General features: G+C 35.4%; 1 protein-coding gene across 2 annotated transcripts in view; it reads right to left on the bottom strand.

The window, feature by feature from the left end:
* Pde10a (phosphodiesterase 10A) overlaps positions 1-27,450 on the bottom strand; it is a 267,554-nt gene that overhangs the window by 67,792 nt on the left and 172,312 nt on the right. For both annotated transcript variants that reach the window (XM_027939403.2, XM_071612857.1), the window contains 8 exons: positions 26,136-26,256; positions 24,608-24,657; positions 13,801-13,941; positions 11,732-11,887; positions 10,373-10,423; positions 8,238-8,296; positions 6,328-6,379; positions 306-448 (listed from right to left, as the gene is read on the bottom strand). In XM_027939403.2, coding sequence (XP_027795204.2) covers positions 306-448; positions 6,328-6,379; positions 8,238-8,296; positions 10,373-10,423; positions 11,732-11,887; positions 13,801-13,941; positions 24,608-24,657; positions 26,136-26,256 — 773 coding nt within the window. The remainder of the gene's footprint in view (positions 1-305; positions 449-6,327; positions 6,380-8,237; positions 8,297-10,372; positions 10,424-11,731; positions 11,888-13,800; positions 13,942-24,607; positions 24,658-26,135; positions 26,257-27,450) is intronic.

Here is a 27,450-nt window from a genome sequence, read left to right as displayed (position 1 = left end):
AGACTCCAGGTGGAGCATACTTTACCTACCTGGGAGCACTAGTAAGTTTTTCCAACATGATTTCCAAAAGGACCGCCTCCGGAAGACGGCATTTCCAGGAGTGACGCTAAAGCTTCCTAGGCGTGGTTTCGCTGGCACTGCAATGTCATTCCCAGAAGTACTACCTTCAGGAGGCGGGTCCTGGTGGGAATGATATCACAGTATGACAAGTATTGTCAGCATACCTGTGAATAGGCACAGAAAAGTGGGTAACAGAACACCTGCACATTTGTGATCAGAGCACAGGACGCTCACTCCAGCTGTACCTTATCTCTTTGGTCTTCTTGAAGACAGGCTTTCCTTCCTTTTCCTCTCCAATATCAAAAAGATCTGAATACAATTCCTTGTTCTTATGGTCTACCTGGAAGAGTGCACAACGATCGGCATTCACCAGGTTTTTTGCATATATCTAAAGAAAAAAGGCAAAACCAGGGTAAGCCGATGAGAAGTTTATGGTAACCGATGAGAGACTTTATGGTAACCTTTATTATGAAATTATCAGTTTCAGCTACTCTATACTCTGAGTAGGAAATTAGCATTATAAGTAAACAAAGATATAGTTATAAAATATATGTGTGTGAATATAGATAGTGTATAAGTGATTGCTATGTGCTAATACTAGTATATAAGAACAAAAAATAACCGATGGCACCTACACTGTTTGTGCTGGATGTTGAAATGCTAAGACACTGACACTGCTTGGTGAACTGCTACTGGCCTGACTTCCAAGAGCCAAGCGCTCTTCCAGAAACTCTTAGACCTCTCCTGATGCCCTGCTCTGAGCCTCCATCAGCGTTAAAGCCACATTGCACTGTGACTAGTTGGTGTCTGTGAATAGCAGTTATAAAATATGAAATATGACCTCTAAAGAGACCTAGAACTTGGTATTTGTAATAGCTGAATTTATTTCCTACAGTGTCAAATACTTTTTAACAATTAAGTACTGACCATAGGCCAGACATATTTATACACTTTATATGCATTGCTTTACTTAATCCTCACAATAACAATATTAAGTTGGGGAAATATTTTTATCCTTATTACGAAAACTAAAGCACTGATAGGTTACCTAACCTGTACCTCTATGGCTACTAAATGGTGGATATTTAGACTCATACTAGCTGTTTCCATAGCCCACACTTTGATAACAAATATGCACTTCCACTGCTAAATGGAAAATGGTGTATTCATTTCATATTTCATTTATTCATTCATTTCCTACAACTGTAGTGTATGCTTTTTACAAAAAGTCTGCCAACCCATGGCTTTACCACTATCTCCATAAACTACTATGACTCCTTACGGAAGGACGAATGGTATAAAAGTAGCAAGAGAGAGAAGAGACTCGAGTTGTTTGCAAATATGGAAGAATCGTGAGATTCTGAATTATTCAGTGATGATAATGAGCCTCTATATTAAAGATTCCATTATTACCACTTAAGTTTATAACTCTAGTGCCCAAGGTCTTGTTTATTGCTTAATGCATATTTCAGCACCAAATACACTGATTTCTAAAAATCTGGATGAGATGGATAATTTTCTAGAAAAAAATAAGTTAAAGAAGGGATTGAATAATACGAATCAAATAGAATCATAAAGATGATTTAACAATTGCAAAAGAAGCAACCCCATAAAAGAAAGAAGGCCCAGAGTTTTAACCATGAATTCTTTAAAAATCTTCAACAGCCAGGTGCTGCAATCCCAGAAACCTGAAGGCTGAGGCAGAACGATCACAAGTTCAAGGACAGCCTTGGTAACTTAGCAATACTGTTTCAAAATACAAACGGGCTGCCAATGTAGTTCAGCGGTGGGGTACTTGTCTAGCACATGTGAGGCCCTGGGTTCCATCTCCAGTACCGCAAAAGAAAAAACAAAAGTAACAACAACCAGAAAATCCAACAAATTCCCATGAATTTGAACTGCTCTAAATTTTTTAAAAAATGAATAAAATTTTTCAGTTTTTAAAATTTTATTGGTCTTTTTAGTTAGACATGATAGCAGAATCCATTTTGATTATATTATACAAGCATGGAGTATATCTTATTTGAGGTTAGAGTTCCATTCTTATGGATGTACTCGATGGTGGAATTCTCTGTGATGTTTTCATATATGTACATGGAAAAATTATGTCAGACTCATTCTACTGCTCTGTCTATCTCCACTCCCTTCCATCCATTCCCCATTATCTATGTCACTGATACTGACAAGGAACTATAAAAACAAAATCATAGATTTCCAATTTACCTTAGAAACATTAGAAAAATGATTAATAAAATTATAATAAACCACATTTATCAAAATTAACAAATGTTAAAATATTTTAAAATACATTTTATTCAGAACTTTTCGGTATCATAAAGTCTACTATAATTCATTACAGCAATAAGAGAAGGAGAAAAAAACTCTCTGATTATCACCCTGGCTGTCAAAGGTATGTGATGCAATTCAACCATCATTCATGATAAAAACTACACCATATTAATGATCTGTAAGGACAAGATAAAGATATGATGTCAATTAGACAAGAAAAGGATATGTGGAGTATACATATCTAAAGAGGTCATGCTCATAATGTTTTTGCATAGGTAAGAAAATCAATCAAAAAACAACTACAGGTAATAAGAAAGACTTTAAGATGAGAAACTCTAAACATACATTTACCTTTTCACTCTCCCCAGAGGCTCAGTTTGAAATGAACCTCAGATACTGAAAAGGAATTCAAAATTACCTAGAAATGTTTTGGTACTACACACCAAGTCAAGTACTATACATTCATGCATCAGGCAAATTTAAGATATTTTAGAAGTGAATGGTACTCAGGACACTACTAACATCTGGACTATGTTGGAAAAGGGGATGTGCTCAAACAAAAATATATAAACACACAAATATGAGAAAGCAAGGGAAGGTGGGTTCCAAGAAATGAACAAAGAGATCATCAAAATTATAATGAAACTGTAAAACTTGGTAGAAACAGTATCTAAGAAATTCCAGATGAAATGATAACAGGATAAAGGACACACCTAAAAGGCGATATGTGTGTTTATAAACATTCATACATCCAAAAATATGTAAGGTAGAAGGTAAGAAAGGTGAAAAGGAGGTGAAAGTGTACATTTTTTTATCCTTTTTGTGAAGGGGTGACATGGTATAGACACTGATGGTTTGTTGATCTTGACAGAAATCTTGACTTTAAATGTCAGCTTATGGCTAACAGGGCTATCACTGTCACACGGTGAGAGACTGACTGATAATAAGGACGACACAAAAGTAAGTTGAATGGGGAAACAAAGGCAAACATATCCCTGAAAATATAGTTTGAGTTCTCACGCCCAGTAAATGTAGAAGCCTGACTGTTCAAAGGCTTTTCAGTCACACCAGCCAGTAAATTCCTGTTTATTCACTCAAGTAGGTTTAATAAATAAAGTTTTCAGATAAGGAAGAGAATATAAAATGCCAATAAATTTAAGAATTTAATTTAGAAGTCCTAATTCTCTTAACTAGCAGCTGAGTCTTAACTAGCAGCTGGCCACAGAGCATCTGAACGCAAGTGGCGGCCTCTCCTGTTTGCTGCTAGGAGCAGGGAGAAGAAGGCACTCCTGGCATCCAGTTCTCAAGGACAATTCTGCTAAGGACAAACTTCTTTACCCAAAATGTCAGTATTGCCCACTGAGAAACAGTGAAGTAGATGAAATGATCACCCAGGAATTAAAATATGATCTAAATTTGCTCATCAAGAAATCTTATATGTTATCAAAAGGCCTCTCAAAACATTTTAAACTCATTTCCGTCTCGTCTCTCCTAACCCAAGGTTATCTTTTTGAAACACAAATCTAGCTTAAACACGTCTCTGGCTTAAAAACCTTGAAGGCAATACCTGCTCCAGGCCTGATAACTTGGCCTTCCAGGAGGAATCTTTCTGCACAGGAATGGACTGCTCCCTGCTGTCCACTCCTGTTTCTGCCTGCCTTGCTTTGTCACACCTGTACTTCCCTGGACTTGGGCCACAGCATCAACAAAGCCGCCACAAGCTCCCCAAAAAGATCAGCTCTGCTTATTCCCAGCTTTCCAAGCGCTAGGTTTTGCCCTTCCCAGCTCAGTGCCAAGGCAATTTTACCTGCACATGACCTTCTGATTCATGTCCATCTCCCCTCCTAGATTATAAGGATCACAGCTAGAGGAGGGTAGAGACTTTTGAGGTTTTGCTCACCATTTTATAACCCCATTTACTACCTACTAGAGGAATGTAACAAAAACTCCCGAAATACAGAAATGGGCGAGTGAATTCTAAAGATTCCAATGCCATAGAAAACACAGCAAGGAGAATTGAAGACCTATACCCTAAGAAGCCCTAATAGTTTTACAGCCAATTTACATCAAACCATAAGAAATAAAGGATTCACGTGTTATTTGAAGCACTTTACTCCACAGAAAAGAATGGAATGCTTCTCATTTTATAAGTACAGAATAACTCAGTACCGATGCAACATTGTGACTAAAAAAAAGGAAACTATTGAGCAATTTAGTTATGATCACAGATGCAAAATTTGAAAGCAAATATTAACAACCAGTCTAGGAGTTAAGAATCTATTACTACTAAATAGGTTTTAACCCATGAATGTAAGACTGGTTCAATGCCTGGTAATAATATAATTTCCTACTGAATACTTTAAATGGATGAATTATATGGTATGTCAATTACCTCTAAATAAAGCTATTTTTAAATGTAATAATAAAGGGCTAATTTATTAAGTGATTAATAAGTGCTTCTATGCCCCTAGTACAAGCTCTATGTCAGTCCACATTATATCTTTATATTTTTATCTACTTCTTAATAATTCCCTGCTTTACAAATTCATTAAAATTTGTCAAAATCAGACAAAGCTATTTTTTTAAATTTTTTATTGTTGGTTGTTCAAAAACATTACATAGTTCTTGATATATCATATTTCAGTATTGATTCAAGTGGGTTATGAGCTCCCATTTTTACCCCATATACAGAATGCAGAATCACATCAGTTACACATCCATTGATTTACATATTGCCATACTAGTGTCTGTTGTGTTCTGCTGCCTTTCCTATCCTCTACTATCCCCCCTCCCCTCCCCTCCCCTCTTCTCTCTCTGCCCCCTCTACTAACATTCATTTGTCCCCCTTGTATTATTTTTCCCTTTCCCCTCACTTCCTCTTGTATGTACTTTTGTATAACTCTGAGGGTCTCCTTCCATTTCCATGCAATTTCCCTTCTCTCTCCCTTTCCCTCCCACCTCTCATCCCTGTTTAATGTTAATCTTCTTCTCATGCTCTTCGACCCTACTCTGTTCTTAGTTACTCTCCTTATATCAAAGAAGACATTTGGCATTTGTTTTTTAGGGATTGGCTAGCTTCACTTAGCATAATCTGCTCTAATGCCATCCATTTCCCTGTAAATTCTATGATTTTGTCATTTTTTAATGCAGAGTAATACTCCATTGTGTATAAATGCCAAGCTATTTTTTTACTATCCATCAATTATTCTTTTTTATTTTGTCCAGGAAAAACCATCAAGATAACTGATACTATAAAGAATACACTGAAATTCATAATAATCCCGAATATTCCTGTCTAACTGCCTTTAGCAAATACTGTCTCTTCAGACATAGCACAGTCTAAAAAAGGCAGACTACTATGCACCAGTAAACCTCTAGATGGAGAAACTCCTACTGCAGAAGATTACTGTACTCTGAAATAAATCAGAAAACTCAGAAGAAAAATGAGCTTCCACCAAAGCACAGAGCAGGGCTCAAGTGGTGTCATCCATGAGGCACCACACATTGAGTGTGAGGACTGCAACCATTTAGAGAGGTAGGGCCTCAAGCATTAGAGCAGGAGCACTGGGAAAGATGGCGAGGGCTCTGCTCCACAGAGCTTTCAGCTCACGGTGCCTGCTGACCTCTTAGGAGAGAAATAATTGAGATTAAACTGAGTAGAATAAAATTTAAGAGAACCCACTGGGACTCTCCAATATAACCTACATGGAAGAGATGTTTGGGAGAATATAAAGAGGAACCAAACTCTTTTCAAAGCACAGTTCTCCATTAAATAAAGAAAAGCTGAGATATTTTGTAAAATGTTATCCAAATTTCCTCCCCCAGATTTCAAGAGAAGTGACAAACAGATGTACACAGATTTTGAAGCACCACATTTTCATATTTCATAGAGCATGTATGTCTAATACACATAAAACACTATTAAGATGTGGATCTAACGATTAAATAGAATCATTTTCAAGACAAAAGGCTACCTACCATGATGTGTTCAAGTAGAGAATCTATTGCGACTATATTATCAAAATATGTTCTGAAAAAAAGCAACATAATCTAATAAGTAATTTCCTTTAGATCACAGTACACAGTAAATTTGGAATGCATTTTCTGGATTTGTCTATAAAAGTAAAGATATATATCATTTGATTTTTTTTTGTAGAAAAACAATATTACTTGAAGATACAAATCAAACTTACTGCATTCATAGAAAGACTAATTCCAGCTGTTATATTCGTAATTACATTATTGCTAAGTACCAAAATGAAGAGAAAGCTGAAGAATTTCAATAACACTAAGCAGGACTAAAATTGGACCAACCATATTTAATATTCTCATGAATTAATTTTTATTTAATGACCTGAAATAAAAATAACTGTCCTAAATCTCATCAATATGGTTAAAATGTAAATTATCACTGAAAGGCTGGACTTAAAAGTTGTTTTCATTGTATTGAGAAAGCAATAGAATTCATTTGAGAAGAAATATCAGAATACAAATAATGATTAAGATCTAATGACTATATAAATAAAACACATTCCCATTATTATAAATGGCAAGTAAATGTTTTAGAGGTATATGGCATATTTATTAAAATGTAAACCCCCAAAAGATGAGTCAACTGGCACAGGTTATAGGAGAACATAGACAAGCACACACTGCTTTCAGTTCAGGTGTCTATAAATTTAGCAATATTCTCACAGTTAATGACTTTGATTTAAAGGACAAATTATTCAGCTTGAAATTACTGAGACTTAGAACATACTTGACTACACTGTACTCCTAAAGAATACACTCCCTAAAGAAGATGGGGACTCAAATGAATTTCCTATTGGGGAAAAACAGGAGGGAATAAAGTGTCACATCAGACATCTGGTTGATTTTGGAACAACAAAATATGCAAATACATTAGCCAAGGAAGGTGCAAAAGTTTCCTTTCTATGTGCTTTGAAGTAATAAAATAATGTGTCCTGGAGATATAATGTTGAATTCTGTTTTCAAGCAGGTAAGTCAGCTTAGATGACCAAAAATAAAGGTTCTTCAAGTCCACATTTCCCTCAGTTTAGTTTTCAAAATATAGGTATAATGTGAACTCGCACATTCTATTTGTGAAGACTGCAGTATTTTTTGGTGGGTAAGACTGCTATGTGTCACTACAGAGATGTGCAGAGATAATACACCTGGAAACTGCTACTGAGGCCAGGACAAACAGGCAACCTTTCCTTTAGAACATGCCTGGGAGCACATGACCCCAAGTTACCATGTCTGGGACATGTTTTAAGTTTCAGTGATTTATGAGAAGTCAGATATATAGAAGATCTCCCATGTATCAAGCAAAACCAATAGGAAAATGAGTTCAATAAATACTTATCTATAATTGCTTTCATTATTAGCCTGAGGGAGTTTAATATATGTCTAAATTCAGGGAAATTGAACATTTTCTCAAAAATGTATCAGAGACACTATACACAGAAAAGTTAGCAATAATAACATTAATAATCTTGTTTAAACTGACATTGTTAGAAAACTCTAGAGAGGACTACTTTTTAGGGAAAAATATTCAACTATATATTTTCTCTCCTTCTGTCTGTATTCTCTTACAAAAAATACTCAGTAGCTTTAATATGTTCTAAGAATCTATTTAGAAAATAAATATCAAATTGAATATTAAGATCATCATATATACATCTGCAATCCTTTGCATACAAAATAAACATGTATGGGGATACGATTCTGTAATCCAAAATATGATGAATGATTTTTCCCAGTTACTCGTATAATAAAGCCTGATCTTTAGTTAGTGGAGGGAGCAGATAGTGATCTACCACTACCAGGACCTGCACTCAAACCACTGATCACAAAGGGTCATTATACGCCTGGAAATGAGCACTTACTTTGATACATCGAGGAGAAAGTCATTCAATTCAGTCTGTTTTGCAAGACCTCTGCACACCTGCCGTATAAAAAAAAAAATAGAGTTTATTAGTTACTAATGATTTCTGTTTATGGAGAATAAAATGTCTAGAATACTATTAATAAAAAAATCACTTGGTTTACAATATAATAATAACACTAATAATAATTAATATTTATTGAGTACTTAAATGTGCTAAACACTGTTTTAAGTATCTTATTTTTATTATCTCTGTTAATCACCATGCAATTCTAGAGGTTTGGGATTTGCACTTTGTGAGGCATAAAGACGTGTACAACTTTAGGATCCAGAAATAACATCCGGTAGAGTTAGCATTCAACTCCAGGTAGCCTACCCAAGTTGCTCTTTAAAACTACCTTATAATTTAAAAAAAAAAAAAAAAAACTGTAGCTGGACACATATTCTACCTATATTTGATGATCCAAGAAATCCTGGCTACTCATATTATTAACCTGCAACTCTTCTATTTCTATCAAACAGTTTCTCATCAACCTGAGTTTGCTGAAATGAAATTAAAAAACCCAAACAACCAATGAGTGAATGAATAAATGAATGAATGGATGTTAGAGAAAGCAAAGACATAAAGTACTATATTGCTGCTATGTTTCTGAACCTTAAAGTCTAGCTATGAGGAAATTTGTGATTTTGTGATTTTAGTTAATTTGTGATTTTAAAAGTTAGAATTAATGCTTCACTTTTTGAGTTCTTTATATACCCTAGAGATTAGTGCTCTATCTGATGTGTGAAGGGTAAAGATTTTCTCCTAAGATGTAGGCTCTGTATTCACCTCACAGATTGTTTCTTTTGCTAAGAAACTTTTTAGTTTGAGTCCATCTCATTTATTGATTCTTGATTTTAATTCTTGCACCACAGGAGTCTTTAAGGAAGTTGGGGCCTAATCCCACATGATGGAGATTAGGACCTACTTTTTCTTCTATTAGACACAGTGTCTCTGGTCAGAATGGTAGTTATTATGCATATAAACAACAATAAGAGTTGGTGAGGATGTGGGGAAAAAGGTACATTCATACACTGCTGGTGGGACTGCAAAATGGTGCAAGTAATATGGAAAGCTGTATGGAGATTTCTTGGAAAATTGGGAATCGAACCACCATTTGACCCAGCTATCCCTCTTCCTTGGTCTATTCCCGAAGGACTTTAAAACAGCATACTACAGGGACATAGCCACATCAATGTTTATAGCAGCACAATTCACAATATTTGAACTGTGGAACCAACCTAGATGCCCTTCAATAGATGAATGGATAAAAAAAATGTGGCATATATACACAATGGAATATTACTCAGCAATAAAAGAGAATAAAATCATGGCATTTGCAGGTAAATGGATGGCATTAGAGAAGATAATGTTAAGTGAAGTTAGCCAATCCCCAAAAAACAAATGTCAAATGTTTTCTATGATATAAGAAGGCTTATTCACAATGGGATAGGGAGGGGGAGCATGGGAGGAATAGATGAACTCCAGAAAGGGCAGAGAGGTTGGAGGGGAAGGGAGGGGACATGGGGTTATAAATGATGGTGGAACGTGATGATCATTATTATCCAAAGTACATGTATAAAGACACGAATTGGTGTGAATATACTTTGTATACAACTAAAGATATGAAAAATTGTGCTCTATATGTAATAAGAATGGTAATGCATTCCACTGTCATATATAAATTTAAAAAAGAATTAATACTTCACATACTATTTACTTTATAAAATAACTTAGAAAATAAAATCATAAAAATATCAAAGCAACTCTCAGTAGATAATCCCTAGGTTTTCAATGAGAAATAAATACCATAGCAGGACACATACCATTTATTGCATAAATGATTTATCTTTTCTATGTATAAATACGCACATACATACATATATAAATATATACATACATGCAATCACAAGATGCTTAAGGCAGAGAGTAAGTGAATAGGAGATTAAATAAACATTTTAAGAAGTAACAAAATATTCTAAAATCCCAAACTAAGCATGAAGTTACTTATTAACCTCTACTCCAGTCTCCAATCCTTCATTAAAAATAAATGGTCTCTCCTAGGAAGGCCCTGTAAAAACATCTCAAAGACTCACCTGCACCTGATGTATTGCTACTGAAGCCCAGGCAAGATTTGCTGTTGCAACCTAAAAACAAAAAAATTAAAACAAAATTTAAAAGCTCATATACATATATGCTTATATATTTATATAAAACAAGTTTTAAATTAGTCATATGTAGGCATCTCAAAATGAAGAATTTTCTGAGGTTACTGAGCATTTGTATAGTTTGCCAAACACAAAATGCCAAAGATTAACAAAGTTGATCTTATATTTCCTCTTATATTTAAATGACTTTAATACTCTCTTGTCCATCCATGTTTGATAAAATGGAACATAACTGATTTTAAGAGAGCTATAGTCAAATAATTCCAAAATAAAGTGATTATTTTTCACTTTGACAAAACTACTATTGAAAAGATCTCTAAAGACCACTTTAAAATGGTGTGACATTTCTTAGAAGCCAAAATCTGCGTATATACCTATTCTTCTTTCACCATTTATTCATTTAACAAGTATTTGATGGGTGCCAGGGACTCTTCTAGGAGACTTATCGGTAAATAACAAGAACAACAAAATGGCTTTTAGTATCCTGGGGGAGAGAGCAAGAAAAGAGAGGAAGGGTCCTGGGGGGTGTGTATCAGTGACAGGTGCCACAGCGTGGAGCAAAGTGCCACTGGATGGAGCTATTTAAATGCACAGCAAGAGTTCAGGGTAGCCCTCCCTGAGGTGTTGAGCTCTGAGGAGGCTCCTGAAGGAGGTGCTGAGCTCTGAGGAGGCTCCTGAGGGAGGTGCTACAAGGGGATTGGGGCCAGCACATGCCAAGCAGGGTCTCTGAGCAGCAGGCACAATGCCCAAAGGTCCAGTGTGTGAAGGAGTCAGGGATAGCAGGAGATGGCTCACTCAGGCCAGGGATGGGGGTCAAGCTAGTGGGGACTTGGTTCTTCCTGGACATGGGAGGCACACCATTTTCATAGTGGGGTTAGTATTAATGAGCTGATTCCAATTCAACAAAATGGAGAATAGAACTCATTGTTTTTCCTGACATATGTGACATTAGAAACTTTTCTCAGGACACAATCAAGGAAGAGGACATTTTTAAGAAGACAAACACAACAAAAGTGTAAAAAACTCCTCAAAATCATCCTACTACTTTGTTTGATTCACATTATGGCATACTTTTTATTATTACAATGTTTTCTTATGGAAAAACTACATTTCTAATCTACTCAGTCTTTACTATAAACAACCTCAGGACAAAAAGCCCAGATCTTTAAAACTACTAGTATTAGTATCCATATCAACACAGTGTTAAGCAAATTGTGATTTCACATTTCCTTGGTGCCATCAGGAGCTGGTGGCCTGAAGTCCTAAGCGGCAGCTCCTCAGGCTCACCTCCTGATGACTGAGGCAGAAGGCTTCCTTGCCCCAGTGCCGATAGAGCTCAAGAATACCAATCAAATCGCCAATCGCAGTGACAATTGGCAAGCAGAGAACAGACTGGATGCGAGTCCCTGATTCCAGTCCAGTACCTCTTGGGAATCGTTCATCCTGAGAAGAGGAAAAAGACATAAATTCAGTGAAAGAAATAGAATCATTATGTTATGGCTCTTATTTCCGTGAAATAAGATATTTATTTCATGGAATGATATTTATAACTGATAATAAGCAGTCCTTTGCTAAGTGAAACCAAATCATGATAGTTACAATAAACCTGATTTTAAAAAAGATTATTTTTTGCAACCTATACCCCAATACTACTCCAATGTGTCTTTATCCTTGCATAGTATAAATTTAATAAATAAATGACGTGTTAATTTTGAGCAATAATAATGCAAGTAATGGCGAAGGCTGACATTTTTTCTTCTCATTCTATGCCAGAACTGTTCAAAGGCTTCATAGATAAAACATGAGAGTAAAAATTAATACCGATGTAAACACTGCATGAAGACAATTAAATGTAAACATTTCTTTTCTTCTATGTTTAAGGTTATTAAAGTGCATGTTAATAAGTTATTCTCATTGAATTCCAAAGGCCCACATTAAGCATTTCAACATCTAACAATTATCAATTACATATCATAACAATAGAAACGTGCTCTCTGACTTTAATAATTTTCTACCTTAGCAAAATCACTCAAAGGAATTATAGGAAAATGGAATGAATTAATACCCTCAAACACCAATTCTATGGGTTCAGTTTTTACTGTCTGTAGGAAGCTATTAGGCATGAATTAGAACTTTTTAGGAATCAAGAATAGTATGAATCTCTACTTGTAATTTACAGATCTTTTAAAATTTTGCATGTATAAAAGAACATTTTCAAATGAGAATCTATATAGAATCTACTTTTTAATCTCTCCCCTTCCTCAGTGTCTGTCTGTCTGTCTCTCTCTCTCTCTCTCTCTCTCTCTCCTCTCTTTCTATAAAGTAACTAGTTACCTGATTTTTTTTCAAGGTCCTATAGTGGCAAAATCAACATTAAAACCCAAGTCTATATTCCAATTTAAAGTCTGTACCTCCTTGTAGTAGCATTTCATGAAAATGCCTGTGTGCACTTGGAAGGCTGCATTAAGGGTTCCAATTTGTCATGTCTCTTGGCAGTCATGTTCTCTTTTACTGCCCTTGAACACCAGGTCTGGGCCTGCTCTTGTGATCTGCACTGGCTACTGGGAAGGCAGCCAGTCTGAGTTAGGCACATTTCCACTTCTTCCCTGGCACTCCTGCTACCATCCTAAGAACATACCAGGTTAGTCTTACCAGAGGAGAGGGAGAGATAGTGGAGAGGTGAGGCCATCTCAGTCAGCCAACAAGTAACTTCTGGCCAACAGCGAGATCAGCTGAAGGGGACAGTGGAAGCTCACAAGAAATACCAAGTGGCTACTATATGGTGCCACTAAAATTTGGGGTGATTGGTCATGAGGCAAGAGCTAACACATTTATGTATACCCTGGCAAGATGTGAAGCATGAAAGACTGATCATTTCATTTATATTAAATATAATACATGAATATCAACATGTATATGTATGAGGTTTAATCATATTGCATGTACGGAAGCATGCAGTCTTCAAATCCAGCTACTAGTGAGTATACGGCAGCTAATTTTCTGGTGGAGGCACAGTGGTGCAGGCCTGTGGTCCTAGCAACTTGGAAAGCTGTGGCAGTAGGAGTGCAAGTTTGAGGCCAGCCAGAGCAATTTAGCAAGACTCTGTCTCAAAATGAAAAATAAAAAGGGTTGCAAGTAGTTCAGTGGAAGAACACTCCTGGGTTCAGTCCCCAGTATCTGCCCCCCCCCAACACCAAAAGATTTGATTTTCTGCATATAAAAGTTAATTTATATATGAATTCATTTAATGAATCTTGCTTTAATTTTTTAATGAAATGGCTCAAATTATATGTCAAAATGATATATTATCTTAATTGAATCTTTAAAAATGTCACACAGAGTGAAAAGCCCTTTACCCCAAGGATGTCCTCTACAAGCAGGGTTTTCCTGGACTTGGCCACATAAGCGGAGATGGTGGTGCCCTGGGTAATGGGCCCGGCAGGGATGAGTCGGGGTTTTCCTTCCTTTATCCCAGGTGGTGTGAACACACACAGACTCTAGGAAGAAGACAAGAACATGTTTTACAGGCTCTCCTGTACCTTCACACAATATGGAAAGCACTCTTGAGAAGTCTGTGAACCCGTTAAACAGACATGAAAGGAGAAGAGGTGCACTGCTTTGAACCAGCTGGAGCAAGTGAGGTGAACTGTCGCTCCCGGGACTACTTCACACAACGTACAGGTGGAGATAGGACTTAAAGGATGTGCAGGCACAAAAACCTCGTAAAATAGCCTCTATTTTGGTACCTGAAATATGGAAAATGAGAAAAAGGGCTCAAGGTTCTACCCTACCACGAAACCAATACTGGATCCCACTCCTTTGGGACTGGACAGGTATACCTGAAGATAGATCAGCAGCAAGGGGTTTGGTTACATTTTTCATTATCAATATCATTTCCTTATTTATCATTATCATTTCTTTCCAAGATTTTTTAAGGCTCAATTATTCACATTGCTTAAACTGACTATCCTAAAAAATTATAGATTCAGAATATTCTCAATGAAAAATCTGCCCTTCTCTGAAAAACCAATCTTGGCAGTCTTTCCAAATGACTGAGTGGAATGCAGTTTTTAAAATAGAAATCCATTTTAAAATACTAAAGATCATTTATTTTGATAAAATCCAATCACATTTTTAGATTGTCAATTGACAATCAAAATAACTCATCTAGGGTTGGCAGGCAGTGTTGTAGTGTGGTGGCATCAGGGTTACTACTCACTCCAAAGATGCTAAGGTTCAGGTAAACTGCCCCTACACTTTATTTACCCTCCTCTTGATTGGACTGTTGTAACTTAATAGTTAAAGACTGGCAGCAGAAGGTACCAGAGGATCCCCTTAACCTAAACACACTCCTACAACTACTTACTGTGACTGAGGTAGTTCTAAGGGTGAGACTCTGAGCTAAATGCTTTTTAAAAATATTTTTTAGTTGTCAATGGACCTTTATTATTTTTATTTATTTATATGTGGTGCTGAGAATCAAACCCAGTGTCCCACATATTCTAGGCAACTGCTCTACCACTGAGCCACAACTCCATCCCTAAACACTCTTATTAATTTATCAGAGAAGTAGTTTTTAAACTCTGTAATATTAAAAAGTCTTTCTTTGGGTATCTTTCAATCACAGGAGAATGAGCCCTATAGACCTGAGCTCTTTGGCTAAGTCAGTAGGGAACAGGAAAGCAAAATTTAGAATTAACCATGGCAGCTTTAAATGTAGTACCATTATAAAGGTCCAGTGCATAAATTCAAAATACTTATATTCACAAGAATTAGGACTGTGCTTAAAGAGTACTTGCTATTAAATACAATGCATGTGAAAAAATATATTTAAATGGGTCTTCTAAATAGGATTAAACTTTATGTATTTAAGAACAAGGTATACTCTTAGAAATCAAAAATCTAAAGAGATGATACAGTTTTACCTTATTCATTTTTTAAAAGACTAGTAATCAGTGCCACTGTTTTTAAAGTTAATATAATTCCATTATACACCAATATATGTGTGGCAAAGAAGAAGTGAGACTATGATTAGATTTCTGTTTATCATTGGCCAAATACAAGCCAGGTGTCATCCTTTCTTACAAGTGAGAGGAGGATAGAAAAAGGATTCAGGAGCAGGAAGAAGAAATGGTTGCAAGAAAAAACTACAAGGCTATATGTGGTGTGGTGGCATCAGGGTTACTACTCACTCCAAAGATGCTAAGGTTAACCTGAAAAAAAAAAAAAAAAGAAATAGTATTGCCAATATTTTCTCAAACTGCGAGAAAGTTAGTTATGAGAAGGATGCTGAGCAACTGCTGTTCCTTTTCTCTACCAAATACAAAATTGCAGGAAATGCACTTAAATTGAACTGAGGGGTTCAGATAACTCTTAATGAAGAATGTCCTATGAACAATAATGAAAAACACAATCTGCAGAAAGTTTCCAACAGCAGCTTTGGTTTTATTTTTTGGTTCTTTCAGTCATAGTGTTGGCTCTGTTTGTTTGAAGATATGTAACACACATCGCTTTTGGATGACTCAGCCTTCAGTCTTTAAGTTCAAATTTACCTGTATATTCAAGTTATACTCAGCTACAAAATTCAAAAATGGTAGAATATATTATATGTTCCTAAAATTATTAAATAAGCATTTATTTAATATTATAATACACTTTCTGCCTCTATGTAGGGTTTCTATAGGAAGCACAAGAGATAGATAAGCAAAAACTGTACTGCAGGGTATGTGGGAAGCCATTTCATAGATTTTTAGGCTTTCTGGAAATGAAACGTTGAAAAATCTTTCAGTTATGTCCTATACCTGCATCTTCTCCGTGCAGATAACAAATTATCAAAAAGTAAACAATTCTACTTGCTTTGCTAATAAGTTCATGATTTCTGTTCTGTTTGTATATTTATAAAACAGAAATGTTTCCAATGAAGACCTGAGAGGCACTGTTAACAGAATATTGAAAACACTGCAATTTAAATGCCAAAATCTCTGGCAGAAGTGAAAATGAGGGGCAGCCTAGGAACACACGCCTGGCTCTGGTGCGTTTCCATACCTACACACTCTCTTTGTATTAGTGGCTCCCTACTCTTTTTTTTTTTTCTTTCTTTCTTTAGTACACTTCACCTGTTCAACATCTCCTATTAGTTCTGATTGAGGATTATTCACTGGTTAGAATTACATGTTTTGGCACAACACAACCTTTATGGTTTTTGTAGTTGAAAGAAATTATAGGTAGTTATTATAGCAAATTCAAAATACCAATCAATAATGAACCTCGAAATCAGGGCTGACTATTACACATATTCAGGGTTGGGAAAAAGCTGATTAAATCTACCTTTATTTATTTCACAGAAATTGTCCAATGGAAAGCCACATATTGAACAGTTGCCTTTTCCCATTGATAAACTGGCGCATTTGACATACACCGAATCTTCACATACACGTGGGTTTGTTTTGAACTCTCAATTCTGTATCACTAGACAATTTCATTTGTGTAACACACTGTTTAAGTTACTATAATTTAAAAGTAAATTTTCTGATTTGGCAAGGCAAATCTCACCTTAGTTCTTAATATTTCAAAATCATCATGATTTACTTTATAAGATACATATTTTGCATTGTTCATTGGTAAGAGTCTGCATTAGTGCATTAACAATGACTGTACATAAATTCTTAAAAAGTTTCACAAAGGAGATGGGGAGTTCACTTTTCAAAATCAGTCAAAATAATTTTTGAATAAGGATTTGAATGGGATACTCAGATCAAAAAGATAACAAAAAAGTGTTATACTCATTATTTTCATAGGAGGATAAATGAGAATATCACCAAACAACATTTTGTAACATGGTAAAACTCTCATGTACATATGTTCATAATGTCCAATTTATCTATAAGATCCGTTTTTAAATGAAATGGGAAAATCTGATGTTTCACCTGATAAACATATGCTGGCACCTTTTTTTCCATACACAATTCAAAGACCACTTCACAAAATTTCATTTTACTTCCGCTCCCCACCAGTTAAATTTTAGAAATATTATTTTAAGAAGAAAAAAAAAAATATATATATATATATATATATATATATATATATATTACTGTTATTTTCCCTAATAGACACTAGATGGCACTGGATAGTAAACAAACAACAAACGTAGATTCTGTGCCTATGACTGACTGTGAGCAACTCCTCCCCCACTCTTATCTGGTCTTGAAATATGGACAGCTAATTTTGCACAGTTCTTAAAAATAGACCTGCTAGAGTTTATTATGTAGTAAAAAAAAAATCACACAATTACTATAAGCTACCAGCTCTAAGTACAAAGAATGCAATATTTTCAAGCAACTTTTTAAAATTGTTACAGATAAATTTGGATTCCTTTGCTCTCCTTTTTTTGTTGTTTTTTGGTTTTTGTTTTTCTAATTTGTATCCCCAAAACTAACTGAAATGTATTCTTCCCAGTCTGGGAGTAATAATAATAAAGTAATACAAAAGCGAAAAAGTCTACGCACTTAGAAGAGGTATGTATTGGAGTAGAAAGAGCACATCTGGTCTTTGTGAAAAGCACAGAAACTTTGGAATAGAGCCTCTGGAATCACACTCCAGAAAAGACTTCAGGTTTTGACTAGGAGCTGTATGAACCTGGACAGTCACTTAACTGTACTAGATACCTTGGTTAACTCATTAACAAAATGAAAAAATTTGATTATTTTCAAGTGTCTCTTTTAGCTTAATAGTCTATGAATCTAGGGGTTTTACAGGCATCTAATTGTTCACGTTCACAAATTTTTAAAGAATAACAACTGTTAAACTAAGCTAAATAATAAACCCTATAAATTAGGGAGAGGTTACTTAAAAATAATCAATATATGAAAAACTTTCAGTGGCCTTTTAAATTGAAATTTTTAAGAGTTCACACAGTTTATGGCTTTTGTAAGCAACTCATGGATAACACAAGAGAAAGTATACTGATGATATAATTCATATATGGAATAGATGATATTGGACTGTGTGACTCCGCATAAATGAATGAAAATATTAAAACTGAAGCAAAAATTTAATTATAGAAAATTATTTTTGTTCAAAACATATCTCAAGGGTACCTCGTTTATGTCAAACACTGTTATGTGTCCAGATACAAAATATATCGTTTCTTTGAATAGCTCCAGATTTCTCAAATACTTTCTTTTGCCCTCTTCTTATCTACTATGTGAGAGGTCTTCAAATACACACTCAGATATTAGCTCATCATTCAGTCTGTTTTTACATGATACAACCCCTTCAAATTCAAGACCCCAGTGCACCCACCATGAACTGCTCACTGTTAGCATGTAGGACCACGTACTGGTTAACTGCTGATTTCTTTCTCTCCCGTACTGGTTATACATTTGAGGGCAGAGCAGTGAGTTTTTATTTATATTTATATGCTCAGCAGTTTAGCACAGTTTTTTTTGTACTTAACAGTTGTTTAAAATGATTTGTTGAACAAACAGCATCCTTGATATAACACTGAAGCAATAGAGAATATTAAGGTTTGTCAAGTTTAAGAATCTGCCAAGCTCACAGTTTTAAAATGGTGAATACATTCCCAAATCCAGAACCAAAAGTGATTGCTTCATGGGAAGCAATCCTTCTCTGTACAAGTTTTGAAACGGTGTGGTGTGCACAAGCATTCCAGAGGGCTACTCAGCAACACGTGGGCAGTGTGGGTTTCGGAACTGAGAACGTCTGGTTTGCCAGGGTCACCCTGACTTGGCACGGGGCCGCACCGCAGCTGCTGCTCAAACACAGCCCGTGTAATAAATGTCCTACTGGTTTTAGAAAGGTGATGTTAAAACACTGTTTTCACCTTGTTCCTCAGGCACTAGATTATTAAGGTTTGCATTGTTATTTGTAACAGATGGGGCAATTTATATGTTCCCTGAAAACTGTCCTACATTTTTACATTTATTGGTGCAAATATCCCCTAAAAATTAATCATTTCCACTATATCTATTGTTTTACTCTTTTTAATAAACATATAATCATGCCTTCTCTCTTTTAGTTAACAGTTTGACTATGTTATCTAAGATATTTGGGCTTCTCTGGATTTTATTTTTTTCTCTCCAAGGTTAAATGCATAAACTCCAAGAGAGTAGAGATTCTTTAGTGCCTAGAATAGTGCCTTCCATGTGGTAGCCCCCTATAATGTATTGACATAATCAATCAACTTATTTTTTGTTCTCTTATTTATTAATATTTCAAATATACATATAAAATGCTTAACAGCTTAAGTATACATATATTTTCCATTGTGAACAATTTATTCAGAGATTTCAAAATACCATAATTAATTTTATCAAATATTACTCTCTAAATATACAATTAAATATATTTGGCACTTTTCTTTGCACAAGGAATTACTTAGTATATTATTTAATTTCCAAAATTGCTTTTCCTTTGTTTTTAGCCATGTAGAAATCCTAAGAACTCTTAAATAGAATAAGTGCAACAGAGTTAGGGGACAAGTCCAGAAAAGACCAAGTTGGCAAATTCTAAAATACCATACTATTTACCATATATGCTATTTTAATAAACCTAAGTGATGATATTAGTAACCTCCTTCTCATCTTATTTGTCATCTGTCAGAAACTAAAAATACTATTGTATTTCCATCCATTTTTCTTGGTTTGTTTTCTTGGATTGTTCTGCTTCATAAATTTTAATCCATAAAATATCTAGGGCACAAATTTCATTACAGCTCTACCTTCATTGTATGCTAAACCTTTAACACATAGAAGAGATCTTCTTCTCTAAGTTAATGCTTGAGTTTAATATTGTCACTGGCCTCTGCTTTTCTTGTACCTGTGTTTTCCTGTAGTAGAAGATAGTTTTGTTTCCTTCGGGTACTAGGGATTGAATCCAGGGATCCACTGATCTACAACCCCAGCCCTTTTTATTTTTTATTCTGATACAGAGTCTTGCTAAGTTGCTTAGGGTCTAACTAAATTGCTGAGATTGGCTTTAAACTTGAGGTCCTCCTGCCTCAGCCTCCTATGCTGCTGGGATTACAGGCATACACCACCGTACCCAGTTTGTTTTATTTTTAATCCTTAAAGGTTTGGGGTTTTGTTTTTGTTTTTTTTAACAGCTGGGTCTAGCTGACTTATGATTTTGTTGTAATTATATAATGAGTTCCACAATCATAAATGTTTTTAGTACTTTTTATGAGTTAGTTTATTTTCTAAGCTTCTTAACTTTACTTAAATTTTTCCTCCTGACAACTGATGTGGCCTTTTTCATTGTATTGGTGGAATCTTGACTATTTACATATTATTGAAATTATATTTTATTATATAAATTTAAAAATTATTTGACTCATTTATGAAAAAAATTAAAATTCTTGTAAGTGCAAGAATTTTACAATTCTTCACATCTTGTTCTTAACTACTGGCATTTGTTAACACAGACCAAAATCATAATATCAACATATTAGGTTTATTATAATTTGGTACAAACCTAAAATTTTTTATTTGAAATTTGGGTTAAGACAGATTTTCTAGTAGTAATTTAAAATTCAGAGGACATTTTTAAAAGATTGATGATGATCTATAATGTTGCCTTTCATGTAAAAAAAAAAAAAGTGTAAAAAATGTATACTTAACAGCTCACTCGTGCAAAAAAAAAAGTCTATATATTTATTTAATATGGTTAACATGCACTTTAGAAGTATATAAACTTCTATTCCAAGCAATATGGATTAATGACCCTCTTGAAAAAAATAAATTTTAAAATTACTTAGAGGCTAGATAAAAATACATTTTACAAATACTTTAAAATATCCCTAATCTGAGGCATATGAAAGGAATCCACAGAATTCTAAAAGCAAGTAAATAAAAGAACTCTATAAGGTAGCCAAACCTCGAGGCTGGTGTTTCTTGAGGGTATGAACCAGATCACAGATACACATTGATCCTCCCCACAGAGTACTCCCTAGTGGGTAGGAGACAAAAGAGTAACTGGGACCTTTCTATGCAGGAAGTCTCCTCGGAGACACCAGCACAAGACCAGGGAAGGACCCCCTTAGCTTCAGCAGAAGGATAAACACGCTTACCACTGCAAAGCAATGCAAGGAAACAATACGATCTTGATATCAGTACTAGAAGGAAAATAAAAATCTCCTCGGGGAAATTTAAAATTATGCATCATGTTGATTCAAGACTTAAATACATACCACTTTTAATCTGAAAAAAATCCTAACCAGATCATTTAAAATGTTTCTAGATGCTATCTTCAGTGACTAGTAGAAACAAATGTATCTATCACCGGAATGAAGCAGAGTGGAACTTCAAAGCAAGTATCCATTTAAAAAGCTCAAGGAAGAACATGATTTCCAGGAGAGAGAGAGAGAGAGAGAGAGAGAGAGAGAGAGAGAGAGAGAGAGAGATTGATTTTGATTAAGATTGATTGATTAATTACAGGGCTTGGTGGTGCACTGCTCCAGAAACTGAGGCAGGAAGATCGCAAGTTCAAAGCCAGCCTCAGCAAAAGCGAGGTGCTAAGCAACTCATGAGACCTGTCTCTAATAAAATACAAAATAGGCTGGAGATGTGGCTCAGTGGTTAAGTGCCCTTGAATTTAATCCCTGGGAAAGAAAGAAAGGAAGAAAGAAAAGAAAAGAAAAGATAAAGGAAAAAAAGGGGGGGGGGGGAGATGAGGAGAGAGAGGGAGAGAGGGAGGGATAGAGAGAGACCATGAAACACATGAGCAAATAACATACCATGCATACAAGGAGAAAGAAATGAAGGCAAGAAACTGTAACATGGAAGAAATATGACAGAGATACCATTAATATACTTCAAAAACTAAAATTCCAAGAAGCAGAGGAAAGCTTGAAAATATATCTAGGGAATATAAAAGCTATGATGGAAGAACTGAAACTAATCACAACAAACAGAATCCCTTTGAGAGTCAGTTTCCAAGATACAATTCACCCACCCAAACTCTACCAAAAGCATATCTCAAGAGAGTGCAAGAAATAAAGATATATTTAGACAGATGGAAGGAAGAGACTTCCTCCCAGCAGACCTCTCTGAGGGGTGTTCTACAGGACCAGCGCCTGATCAAAGGAGGATGGGCTGAGCAGGGAGCTGCCCTGCAACAGCAGGCTCATTTTCATGGCTCTCACCAGTTCTGTGAGGTGAACAAGTAGGGTCTCAGAGTACAAGGTCCAGATTTAGCAAAGAAAAAAAAAAAAAAAAACAGATGAGTTTTGTCTCACCTGTCCACCCTGATCTGAAGAAGGGCTGATTCAAGGGAGACAGCATAGGCAGCCCTGCAGGCCATCTCAGAAAGACATGAAGGCCCGTGATGTCAGTGAGTCAATCGTAAAAATAATGGAAAATTGTATAATTTTCTAAGAGAAATTCTTAAATAAGCCAGGCACAGAAAGACAAGGTCTGTATGCTCTCCCAAAGACTCTCCAAGAGCTGACCTCCTAGAAGTTGAGAGCAGAACAGTGGTTCTCAGAGGATAGGAGTGATGCAGGGAGAGGCTGACCAGGGGAACTAAGTGGAACAGGGTAAGATACAGCAGGGTGACTGCAGAGAACGACACATACTCCAAAAGCCAAAAGAAAAGATTTTGAATACTTTCACCAAAAAGGGGTGGTAAAGGTTTGAGAAGATAAGATATATTTAACTTGATTTAAACATTACACAATGTATACATGTATTGAAACATCACATGGTACCTCATTAATAGCTTTAGTTTCATGTCTTTATGCACCTGTTAAAATAAATTCAATTTGAATTATAAAAATAAATAAGCCCTCACCAAATTTTTGAAATAAATTTTTAACAGGGAAGAGTAATATCCACTTGTTGCTTTTGTAGGTTTGCCACTTTAAAATACTACTGCTGTCTAAAATACAGGGTAAAGTGCTTGGAAGTGGTAGTAAATCTGAGTAATACAATTTAATAAATGTTGTGGTCCAACTGGTTCTGTGAAAGGCTCCCAGAGAGGTGCTAGAGGAATGATAACATTGGCTGGCAGAGGTCCTTGCCCTACAGAATCTTTGAATCCTGTAGGATAACAAGCTTTAGGAAGCGATTGTAATACCAGGGGAAACAATGGTTGTGGAATGAAGAATTACAAGTTAACTCAATCAGTCCATACATTTTATGCAATTACTTTCACTCTTTGTATTTTTTAATGTAAATTTTTTAATTTATATATGACAGCAGAACGCATTACAATTCTTATTACACATATAGAGCACAATTTTTCATATCTCTGGTTGTATACATAGTATATTCACTCTTTGTATTATTATATTACTCAATATTATTATTAGAGATCTTAGTACACTATCTTCTCTTTTTCTATATACATGTTACATGTCAATGGTATTTTGATTATTTGAGAATACAGGTATCTTTATTTCAAAAATTCATCCCAAATCTCAAATAACAGTGCCTACCATATAAGAAATACACAGTAAATGTCCAATAAATTTATAAGTGCATTTCAAACTGAAAACAAAAGATTATTGACTAAGATTATGCTAAAATGTTAAGTACCTGATTTTAAGGTACTTAAAATCAAATACCAGTGACTAAACATCTTGAGATGCTTTTGAGAGTGCCTGTGTGAGTTGCATTTGACAGTGGGCTGTTTTCCACCTAAAGAAGAGCAGAGATTCAGAAGAGCCACAGCTGAGACTCACTCCTCAAGGGCTGAATGCCCTGAAGCACAGCCACAGCCACTCAGACCAGACCAGGAGCTTCTTCCTGTGCTCTTACAGAGCTGTCTTTTACCCCGTAAACACCACACAGACCATGTTCAACTTCTGCTCCCATTTTATTCCACTGTGGACCATGAATGCCAAGGGCACAGGCCCTCTTGTATGGCACCATAGCCCACAATGCTGAAATGACTTTTGTATAAAACACAAATTCTTTACAAGTCATGCATGATATGGGACACTACAAGGCAAAAATTGATACATAAGTAAATTAATTAATTTCAAGATTTTATGAAGAATATCATGTCATTCTTGACTGATACTAACCACATTAAAAATTAAAATACGATTGTTTTAATACTTAATTATGACACGTCTGTTGTTTGTAATAAAATAAAGAGCTTATGGTATCATCTAGAGCACCAAAATTTAATATAGATACTTACATTATTGCACTCTCCAAGGAAATACAGTGCAAATCCATCAGCTTTTGTGGCTGCCAAAGTAATAAAAAAGGAAGAAACTAATCTCAGTGGAAGAATATAACATGTATGAATTCTCTATAGTGTGACTCAGATGTGAGCCTGTTGAGTGGATCTGTTAACATGACCAGTGTCATGCACTGAAGGGACAAAGCCATATATGGCTTCACTCAATAACAGGGTATTTCCACATACTCCTCATCAGTGACTGCAACACTAAGTGACATCTTCAAATGCATACAGCAGGCAACATGCCGTGCAATAATGTACTTTGAACTTTAAATGTTGAACTTTAAATATTCAGAATTTCCACAGAACACTTTTTAAATTCAAGAATTGTATTTAATTTTTAAAGTATTATAAATATTAATGGTGATAGTCATAATACTGAATTACTGAAATAAGCATCAACCAAAAGGGGTGTACACATCTACATATCCACTGACATGAACATAATAGATCTAAAATCACTTCATGTCATCTGAAGCAATCACCACAGCAAGGAATAGCATTAAGTCTTTCAGGGACTGCCTTTTTTTTTTTTTTTTTTCTTGTTCTGGGGATTGAACTACTCAGGGGCACTCGACCACTGAACCATATTCCAGCTCTATTTTTTGTATTTTATTTAGAGATAGGGTCTCACTGAGTTGCTTAGCACTTCACTTTTGCTGAGGCTGTATTTGAACTCACCATCGTGTCTCACCCTCTGGACCTCTGGGATTACAGACATGTGTCACCACACCCATCGGTTCAGGGATGGCCTAAATTTAAACCCTCTATTTAACTCCTTTTTATCTCTGTGTCTTTGGGAAAAACAACTAACTTCTGTCCCATGGCTTCTTCATTAGGAGAATGGGGATAAGAACAGAAATGACTTCATGAGGCGATCATGAGAACCAAAGTTTGTGCATGGAGTCTGCATGGGGAGATGTCTGACACAGGGTTAAGTATGATAAACATTACTATTAATTATTATGTCATCAGCATTCTCACTTCCAAATAAAACTCAAAAGATTCAATTTTCATAGTGGGTATCCTAAAAAGTCATGTCCTAAAAAAAGTGCACCCTTCTAAAATCTTATTTTTCTGATACAACTTCCCCATTCATTCCCAAAGTAAACCACTGATTATCTAGGATATACCCAAATAAGTTTAAAATGCTTGTTTCCTTTAAAAATTAGTGGTTTCCTTTATAAATGTGTCACTTAGTTCAATAAACAAAATTTTCCAAAGAAAACTTGGTATTAATTAAAATCATAGTATATTTAATTAATAAATATACTTATTTGAATATACTTACTTATTTGAAATCAGATGATTTAGGAATTTTTTAGGCTTGATGTTTCATAATAAAATATTTTTATTACTTAGTCTGGTATAAAAGCAAATGAATGATTTTCATCACCCTTTTAGTTATTTTCTGCCAGTTTTGGTAATGTAAGAAAAGAATATTTGGTCAAAATTTCCCCAGGGAATATAAAATATTTCTTACCTATTTTGATTATGCTACTCAATTCATAGAGGAGCAACTGGTTATCTCCTCCCGTGTCCAACCGCTGCTCAATATAGCTGTTCAGCTCATACACGACTCCCTGCATATTTGTATCTTGGTACTTTGAATAAAACATAACAAAAATAAAGGGAATAGTTTAATAAAATAGAATAAAAATCCCTTAGTTTATAAAATATGCAACTAATGCACATATATATAACTTAAAACACTAGCTGTTTGTTACACTTTATAATTATACAGTATGATTTAAATATAATCTATTATATAAAATGAATATTTTCAAATCATTAAGACTTATTTAGACTCACCTATAAACTGCATCTAAATTACTTACTTATATTAAAATATCCAATGTCAAATTATAAGTTCATTTCTGAATTTTTATAAATATCAGCAACTTGATTAGTAAAATAATACAACAGTTTGCTCATCAAAACAGAGCAATATGCTAGGACATCTCTCCACAGGCACTGCACTGGGAGACTCAATGCCCCACCCCTGGCTCCCATCTCTGTGGCTCAGGACAGGAGTGGAAGGTTTGCACTGTGGCTGTGGTCACTGCAGCAGCCCATAGCAAAGCCATACCCCAAACTGTAGTAGAGCTCCAAGGACAACAGCAGGTTACGGGGAAAAGCCACCCTTACCCTGCAGCAAGCTACACTCTTTCTTCTCTAAGATAATGAAAAATACTGTCTTCTCATTCACCTCCTTGATGCTAAGCTTGCCTTACTAAACCACATTCTCCAAATAACAAACATTATAAACTTTAAAAATTAAATAAAATTCGGTTACCCTTTGGCTTAAAATACTCCTAGGACTTCCCATTGTGCTGGGGATAGCAGATGGATTCCTCTCATGATGGACTCCTACACCACAAAATGTGGTCACTGTCTACCTCCAAAGCTTCCTTCTTAACTCCTCATTCTCCTCTCTGCCCTCACAGTCTCAGGCGTGGCCACCTCTCTGTTCCTGGAGCACTCAGACGCCTCTCACTCCCAAAGGTCTCCTACTTGCTATCACTAGCACTGTGCTCAATATACATCTGTGGAGTGAACAAGTAGATAACACTAATCAGTCGATCACCTGACAAATGACCATGTATTAGAGTAGCCACTCTGTTAGACACTAGAGACCTCACAGAGTGGACAAGACCAAAGTTCTGTCCTCTAGGAGCTTACATTCTAGTAGGAAGAGAATCAATAAGTAAATAAAGCAATTTTTATACAGATGCACAGTGGAGATGTGGAATCCAGTATGTTAGCTCTAGGCTGGCTGAAATCTGTCCCCCAAGCGG

Source organism: Marmota flaviventris, chromosome 6, assembly GCF_047511675.1.
Source record: "Marmota flaviventris isolate mMarFla1 chromosome 6, mMarFla1.hap1, whole genome shotgun sequence".
NCBI lineage: Eukaryota > Metazoa > Chordata > Mammalia > Rodentia > Sciuridae > Marmota > Marmota flaviventris.
This window is presented reverse-complemented; position numbering and strand designations above follow the sequence as displayed.